The 9,051-nt window shown below is 40.8% G+C and overlaps 1 protein-coding gene across 1 annotated transcript in view; it reads right to left on the bottom strand.

Moving 5' to 3' along the window:
* Nucleotides 1–3,181: 3,181 nt before the first annotated feature.
* Nucleotides 3,182–9,051, bottom strand: part of LOC142370210 (uncharacterized) — a 78,232-nt gene continuing 72,362 nt past the window's right edge. Inside the window, exons 18-22 of the mRNA XM_075452689.1 lie at nucleotides 8,271–8,450; nucleotides 6,328–6,504; nucleotides 6,207–6,242; nucleotides 5,903–5,958; nucleotides 3,182–5,697 (exon numbers count right to left, since the gene is read on the bottom strand). Of these exons, the coding sequence (XP_075308804.1) occupies nucleotides 5,924–5,958; nucleotides 6,207–6,242; nucleotides 6,328–6,504; nucleotides 8,271–8,450 (428 nt within the window). The 3' untranslated portion in view covers nucleotides 3,182–5,697; nucleotides 5,903–5,923. The remainder of the gene's footprint in view (nucleotides 5,698–5,902; nucleotides 5,959–6,206; nucleotides 6,243–6,327; nucleotides 6,505–8,270; nucleotides 8,451–9,051) is intronic.

Raw genomic sequence — 9,051 nt, 5'->3', positions numbered from 1 at the left:
TTGCTAGAGGTTGTCAAATAATGCTAGTAGGACACAGAGAGGTGCAAATCTGCGCTCCCTGTGTGAAGATCGCTCTGTCCGCACAGCATGTCATGCGAGGCTAATATGTGGTGGCTAAGGGGCAAGCGCTAACCCTTCCACGTAAAACAACAACTTGCACACTGCAGAAACGTCACACCACTTTATAACCCATCCGACAATAAAGTCACAAGCCTTACCATCAAAACCATATGCATGGTTCTCACATTACTGGCATGGGGACGTTACAAAACAACTTTATAAACAGCATGGAACTCACCGGCTGGTTGTAGGCTCGCGCATGTGAAAGCCCAAAAGAGTCAATGGACAATAATCCCATATACAAAACAATTATATTCTCTAGAAAAACTGCGTTCAAGTATTTAAAACATTACAACAATACATGCCCAGTAATATTGTTGTCCACCTTTCCTCACCTTCAAAATTCACTAAAATATGAGTAATAACAATAAAACAGAAAGGACAAAATAAACAAAATAAATCAATAGATTAAGGCAGTATTACAAAGTACAAGGGGAATACAGGATTGATTCAGTTTTCTAGTTCGTTGGGGGATTACTCATAACATTATAGAATTTCTGGGCTTTGGATTCATTGACAAATTTGAAAGATTTTAAGTACAAATTAAATAAATTCTTAAAGGAAACAAAACTGGGGGGACATTTCTGTATTCTGTTTTTGTGTATAAAAATTTAGCAAGACATAAAACAACATTGATACAGAGTTGATCTTCTTTGTTTTTTAATATTAAGCCAAATATTATCTTTTGAGAAAGGAGATGAGAGAGGTGGGAGTCTATGTTTCAACCATTCATTTACAAGTAACCAGAACCCTTGAACGGCATCACAGGAAAAAAATACATGCTCGGTATCCTCAGTGTTGTTTTCACAGAATGAGCAGTTGTTATCCTCAATGTTAAAGCGTAGTCGAAGTAACTCTTTGGAGGGGTATATGTTATTCAGAATTTTGAAGTGGGTTTCTTTGGCCTTTGGAGGTATAGGGAATTTTATATACATAGACCTCAATTTAGGAACTGTTCTTGTCAAATTTATGTAATATATTAATTTTATTTTGCTGTCCAGGGAATAAACTTTTGGTAAACCATTTTTTAATAAAAGAGTTTATCCTTTAGAATTCCTTGAATTGACAGCGGGGCCAATTGTGGTTGAATAATTTGGTGTGTCATTATGTTTCTGGTTAGAAACACAAATTCTCGGGGAAGTGGATTACGAAGTTTCCAGAATTCTGAGGAGGAGGAGGAGGAGAGGAGAGGGCTTTCTGCCTTTATTTGGAGGCTCACAGTTTGAAAACTTCTCCATCAAAGCTCCAACCTGACTCAGTGGCTCCGTCATGTGGCAGAAAAGTGTCACTGCAGTCAAACGTTTCATGGATTCACGCGTTGTTCTCCTTTAGTTCTGTTTGGAGGTTCAGTGTCTTTATTTTTGATGGAATTTAAGTTTACAGCAGCACAGAGAAAATAACCATGACGACCAGTAGCAGAGCTAACTGCTAACTAGCTGCAGTTAGCATGCTAGGCTACATGGCTCCATAGAGACAACAAACAGAAGGAGATTATTTAGTTCTGAGATGAAGAGTGTCCTGTAGTGTCGGCACACGAATAACAAGCCAGAGTGTAGAACAAGAATACTGTTTACTTAACAGACTAGTAGCAGTACAACAAGATTATATAAAAAAGTAGCTTTTATTGACTTATTTATTCAATATCATATGGAGAAATAAGTGTCATTATTTAAAAAAAGAGGAATTATGTAACACAAGACAACATGGGGGTCTGGAGGTCCTAAGTTTTGAAACATTGAATTATACTTTTAATTAATGAAGAAGATAATATTTGGAATGCTTTCCCTAAATTCATTTTTAATTCAATTGGAGGACTTGACTTCCTGCTAAAATGTGACTATAACCCTGATAAATTACCTGTGAAAGTAGCAAATTGTCACAAGCAAGCTCTGCTGAATTGGAAAATGTTGTACAAACATAATTTTGCACCTACTCGATATTACATTTGGAATAACAGGAGTATTCTGTATAAAAATAGATCTTTGTATAACAAAAACTGGATCAATAATAGTATTTTTTTAGTATCACAACTCATGAAAACTGAAGGTCAACTGTTACTTTATGAAGAATATGATGTAATCTTTAATGCTATCCCGAGGAATGTACTGCAGCTTCCTTTTAGCTCCTACCAACAATATTTTTCTGGGAAATGTTGACGTCACAACTAACAAATGTACAAACAGATATATTAGAAATATTTTGGTAAATGTAACTATTCCTTTTGCTAATTTTTCTTAATTGTGGTTTCTGTGGCTTGTATGATGAATCTATTGCACATTTATTTTTTCACTGTTTATATTGTCAAATGTACGAAATTTTATTGAAAAGAAAACTGGACATTCAGCACATTTGCATGAAAAAGACATTTTTCTTTACTTTGAAATAACCAAATGGAAAAGGATTTAATTCTTTAGGACAACTTGTTTTATTTTTAGTTAAATTTCATATCCACAAAAAGGAAATGGACCGACAGCAAAGCAAATTTTACACTTTTTTTGAAAGAACTATATCAATACAACACCGACATCAATGGTCCAGAAATCCCCAAGGCTTTAAAAACAAACTTTATTTTGGAAAAAAAATGATTTAATTAATATGTTTTTCTTTACATGCACGATGTTTCTATACTCTTTGTACATTTCTACTTTTATATTTTTTTTCTCCCCCTGGCTTAACAGTTTTGTTATGTATATAATTGTTAATAAAGTTTTATTTTTTTTTAAAAAAGAAGAGTCCGCAGAACATACATCAAGAGAAGAAGAGAGCCTGCAGAAAATACATCAAGACAAGAAGAGAGCCTGCAGGAAATACATCAAGAGAAGAAGAGTCCGCAGAACATACCCCAAGAGAAGAAGAGAGCCTGCAGAAAATACATCAAGAGAAGAAGAGCCTGCAGAAAATACATCAAGAGAAGAAGAGGGCCTGCAGAACATACATCAAGAGAAGAAGAGAGTCCGCAGAACATACATCAAGAGAAGAAGAGAGCCTGCAGAAAATACATCAAGACAAGAAGAGAGCCTGCAGGAAATACATCAAGAGAAGAAGAGTCCGCAGAACATACCCCAAGAGAAGAAGAGAGCCTGCAGAAAATACATCAAGAGAAGAAGAGCCTGCAGAAAATACATCAAGAGAAGAAGAGGGCCTGCAGAACATACATCAAGAGAAGAAGAGAGCCTGCAGAACATACATCAAGAGAAGAAGAGAGCCTGCAGAAAATACATCAAGAGAAGAAGAGGGCCTGCAGAACATACATCAAGAGAAGAAGAGAGCCTGCAGAACATACATCAAGAGAAGAAGAGAGCCTGCAGAAAATACATCAAGAGAAGAAGAGAGCCTGCAGAACATACATCAAGAGAAGAAGAGAGCCTGCAGAAAATACATCAAGAGAAGAAGAGAGCCTGCAGAAAATACATCAAGAGAAGAAGAGAGTCCTGGTATAAACTCTAACTGCTGAAGTGAAAATGGATTGAGGAAGGAGAAAAAAACAGTGCATACTTCTGCAGATTAGAAAAGAGGAGGCGAGTTAAAAAACACATTCAATCACTTATTATTAACAATGAGGAATGCACAAACCCAATTCTAATTGCAAAAGAAATGAGCAACTTTTACAAAAACCTGTACTGCTCTTCCTTTTCAACCCAAGACAGTGAGCTCCTGCCAGGCCAAGTCAAAGACTTCATCCCTCAAATCTCTGAGGATTTCAAGGAAAACTGTGACAAAGATATTAACATAGAAGAACTACACAGTGCTGTCATGTGTTTGAAACTGGACAAATCCCCCGGCCCTGATGCCTTACTGCCCATTTCTGTAGACGTTTTTGGGATTGTCTCAGAGAACTTATATTCCAGGTCTTTAAAGAGATCATATGGAATAACTGTCTTCCATACAGTATGAAGCAGGGCATGATGGCTTTTGACTCAATTGAGCATGCCTTTATTTTCCAATGCTTAAAACTTTTAGGCTTCAGGAATACATTTCGAGCCATTATAGAATCTGTTTATGAGGATGCAAATAGCTCTGTTTCACTACCAGGAGGCACATCACCAAGATTTCCTATCAAACGTGGGCTCAAACAAGGCTGTCCCATTTCTCCATTTCTCTTTAGAAGTGCCACAGAAATGCTTTCCATTTTTATTAAAATTCAAACATTGCTCCTTTAAATGTTATTGGGTTACCATGTTGTCATCATCCAGCTTGCAGACGGTACGACTATTTTTATGAAACGCCTAACTGAGGTCCCCAAAATAATGCAGGCGATTAATACATTTTGCAATGCCTCTGGGCTTAAACTTAATGTGAACAAATGTGAGTTAATGCCAATTCATCCCAGTGATCTAACAGAAGCATCCAACATTCCTATAAAATCATTTATCAAATACTTAGGAATACATATATCTAAAAACCCAGCTGAAAGAGAAAATATGAATGTGTGGAGTGTAATAACTGAAAGTCAAACTAAACTTAACTCCTGGTTATTGACAGACATCAGTTTACCGGGCCGAGTTGTTCTTACTAAGATGGAGAGCATATCGAGGTGTATCTATCAGCGTATTCCTTGGCCATCCCCAACAGGGTCATTAAGAAGGTCAATCAAATCAGTTTGGATTATATCTGGAGGAAAAAGATACATTATATTAAGAGGACAGAGATGACCAAGGCATACAAAGATGGCGGCCTGCAGGCTGTTGATTTTGACTATCAATGGTACACTGAAAATGAACTGGTTACAGTCTTTCCCTAACGATAAGAGCTTCTGGTATCATATCCCCAGAGAAATCTTCAAAAGATTTGGTGGCATTGAGCTTTTGTTAAAATGTGATTTTAATATTCTGAAACTTCCCGTTAAATTATCCCTATTTCACCAGCAAGTCCTTTTATATTGGAAACTCCTGAACAATCCTAACTTCACCCCACACAACACGCCCACATGGAACAATAGATCCATCACAAGGACAAACAAGTCGCTGTGTATCAAGGACGGGATGGATGAAGGTATTTGGTCTCTAATTCATTTAGTTGATGATGAAGGGTGTGTGATGACATATGAACATTTTTGCCTCAAATATAATCTGATCATCAATCCAAACTTCTTTGTATCCATAATAAAAGCCGTCCCTAAACCCACTTTACATTTAATTCATGGGATTGTTTCCAACTCCACTCACATCACTCCTAATGTTCCACTTCTTCTTGTTGGAAATTGTCATTTTAAGGCTATTAAAAGATTCCTAATAAAACAATTAGAAAGATGTTTGATGACATCACGCACCCTTTATTGTCATGCCGTAACTCCATTAAACACATTTTCTCCAAAGAAGACATATATTCGCTGCGTTCTAAATATTTGAAATTCCCCATTAATCCCAAAGTAAAAGAGTTCACTTTAAAATCCTAAATGGTGCATATCCATCCGGAGAGCTGCTGAGACGGAGCTTTGGCTGTGAGTCGGATGGATGTGTGTTTTGTGGAGAGGATGAAACTTCTGATCACTTGTTTTTTCATTCTATGTTCTCCGCCACATCCTGGATTGATGTTCATGACTGGTGGCACACTCGCATCCGTCTCCGACCCTTCTCCCTAAAAGACATTATTTATGCTGTTATTATGGTTAACAGTGAATGGGACTTTCTGCTCAATAACATATTATCATCATATATTCACACAGACCCAGAAGTCCAACCCAGTTTTCCAGCCTGTGCAACAGGATTCTGTGATCTACAGTATCAGACGCAGTAAGCTTTTAAAGCTGAAACAGGGATGGAATGATGGGAATGATCATCACCTGTATGAGACTTGTGAAGATTCAGTTTGAACTTCCGGGGTGAAGGTTGCTGGAGCCTGGAAAAGAGAAGGAACAGCAGTTTTTATGACTAATAACTAACTTGTGTTTAAACAAATATTCTTACAGTCTGAACTTTAATGAAGGCTTTGTGCACATCATGAATTCAACAGTTTCTTACAACATGGCTACAAATCTATGAGTTCAATGATGTTGAAAAGAAAAAGAAAATCCCAGATTAATGGGATTTGTTCTCATGAGGGGCTGAAAGTTGGGTGAAAAATCAGGATCCAGTAGTTTCTCTCACCTTCATCAGACTCTGTGTTTGGCTTCAGTTTGATACCTGATGGGAGCAGACGAACATCAGACACAGCTTCAGCACACTAAATGATGAATGAACTCTTCCACACACAGATGAAAGCACATACTTTGGATGTAGTGTGATGGCACCCAGCCGGACTCTCTGCTTCTTTGCACAGTTCCGTACATCCTGCTTTGGGTGCTGGGCTCAGGAGAGATGATGATGTCACCGACTCTGAATGAGACCTCACCGTCCTCCTGAGCCTCGTAGTTATCCAGCGCCAAGTGCACATGCTGCGGACAAGCTGGGAGAAACACATGGAGACCCAGAGAGAGAGAGTAAATAATCAGTCTGAGTGCTTCCTGAATCTGCTCAATACAACAGTTTGGCTTCCCTTTGCTTTGAATTGTTCTGTTTCATCTGTGGATTAAAGACAGGATATAAGATGTGTCCCTCCATGTTTTCACCCTGCTGGGAGTCAAAGATGAGTCCCAACAGGATAGCTGGAGAGTGCTGCCCCTTCTGTCCTGGAGGTCAGCTGACAGACTGCCTGGCTGTGGGGGAGAAACTGCAGGGAGTGCTGCCCCTTCTGTCCTGGAGGTCAGCTGACAGACTGCCTGGCTGTGGGGGAGAAACTGCAGGGAGTGCTGCCCCTTCTGTCCTGGAGGTCAGCTGACAGACTGTGCCTGGCTGTGGGGGAGAAACTGCAGGGAGTGCTGCCCCTTCTGTCCTGGAGGTCAGCTGACAGACTGTGCCTGGCTGTGGGGGAGAAACTGCAGGGAGTGCTGCCCCTTCTGTCCTGGAGGTCAGCTGACAGACTGTGCCTGGCTGTGGGGGAGAAACTGCAGGGAGTGCTGCCCCTTCTGTCCTGGAGGTCAGCTGACAGACTGTGCCTGGCTGTGGGGGAGAAACTGCAGGGAGTGCTGCCCCTTCTGTCCTGGAGGTCAGCTGACAGACTGTGTCTGGCTGTGGGGGAGAAACTGCAGGGAGTGCTGCCCCTTCTGTCCTGGAGGTCAGCTGACAGACTGGGCCTGGCTGTGGGGGAGAAACTAAAGGGAGTGCTGCCCCTTCTGTCCTGGAGGTCAGCTGACAGACTGCCTGGCTGTGGGGGAGAAACTGCAGGGAGTGCTGCCTGCTCAGCCAAAACAAACCTGGCTGCAGCTCCAGAAGGGCTGGCTTGATGTTCGCCATCTCTTTGCCACTGTGATTGGTTTATTTGGTGCGTTTTCAGTGAGTTAATGTTCACTTTAATGGGAGTATAGATTGTGTAGGATTGAATAGAAACTGGATGCTGGCTGTGAGCACTGCACCCAGGAGGAATGCTGCATTCCATGCATCTCAGAAGGGGGGAGTGGGGACCGCGTCCAGCCTACTTCCATTCAACAGAACAAATATGGCTGCTGGCAGGTTTGCTTTATTGCTTTAAATTCTCATCAGCTGTTATATAATTCACTGAACTGAAGAGAGAAACTAGCTGGAGGTCAGATCACAGATATAAAACCTGTTAAAACCTGACCTGCTGCTCACCACAGTGACCTTTCAAATCTTTGACATTATTAAAGTAAAACTGTGTCAAATGTAACATTTATTTCTTAACTCTGAAGTCTTAATTAGACGGGATATTTTTAAAGCGCCTTTAAGGAATAAACTGTGTTAAACGTCCACAGCCTGTCTCATTAAATGTGTTTATTCTGCATCGCATGTTGTTGAGGAAACATCTGTATGAGGAAACATCTGTATGAGGAAACATCTGTATGAGGGAACATCTGTATGAGGGAACATCTGTACGAGGAAACATCTGTATGAGGGAACATCTGTACGAGGAAACATCTGTATGAGGGAACATCTGTATGAGGAAACATCTGTATGAGGAAACATCTGTATGAGGGAACATCTGTATGAGGGAACATCTGTATGAGGAAACATCTGTATGAGGGAACATCTGTATGAGGAAACATCTGTATGAGGAAACATCTGTACGAGGGAACATCTGTATGAGGAAACATCTGTATGAGGGTCTCCTGACTCTGAGCTACTGAGCTGTGTGTCTGACAGTGTGACACCACATACATCGAACGCAGTCTGCAGGCAGCCGGCCGGACTTCCCGCTTCTCCGCACAGTCCCGTACAGCCGACCCTCAGCGATGGCCTCGGCCGTACCGATGATGATGTCATCCGCCATGAATGAGACCTCATCGTCCTCCTGAGCCTCGCGGTCGCGCAGCGCCTGGTAAACAGGCAGCACACCAGCTGGGGAACAGACAAGGACACAAAGAGAGATAGTGATGGAGAGAGGAGTGTTAAATCAGTTTCTTCTGTGTGGCCATGAAGCAGCGTGCCTCTCCTTTACTGTGGGAAACACCAGAGACTCATGAGCTGCTGGACTGTAACCCCACAGTCACCATCATGTGTTACACAGTGAGGACGCTTTAAAAACACTTCATCTACATATTAAATAATCACTGTGTCACCTAAAAAGTGTGAAGAAGGAGAGAGCAATCAAAGCAGATGCTGCTCTTATTTCCTGCTTTAATAAACAGCGGCTGACTGCACAGCTGTGCTTTATGATGCGCTGCCTGCTGGAACTCCTCAGCACTCTCCTGTTCTCAAGCTTTGCCTGAAAAACACATTTTTCATTTATGCATGCTGCATGTAAGCACAGAGCGGCTCCCACATGCTAGCAGCTGTCCTCTGATGGTGCTTTAGCTGCGTTTTTATTAGCACTGCTGACACATATCTGACATAACTATACAACTTAAAATCATGTCATTAAATCACATCAGAAATATTCTTCAGCTAAGTTACCAAGTTTAAGTAACATGTACCCACAGAGAAGTTTAAAATAAAGTCT

Source organism: Odontesthes bonariensis, chromosome 20, assembly GCF_027942865.1.
Source record: "Odontesthes bonariensis isolate fOdoBon6 chromosome 20, fOdoBon6.hap1, whole genome shotgun sequence".
NCBI lineage: Eukaryota > Metazoa > Chordata > Actinopteri > Atheriniformes > Atherinopsidae > Odontesthes > Odontesthes bonariensis.
Note: the sequence above shows the minus strand (reverse complement) of the source record. Positions and strands in the feature narration are given on the sequence as shown.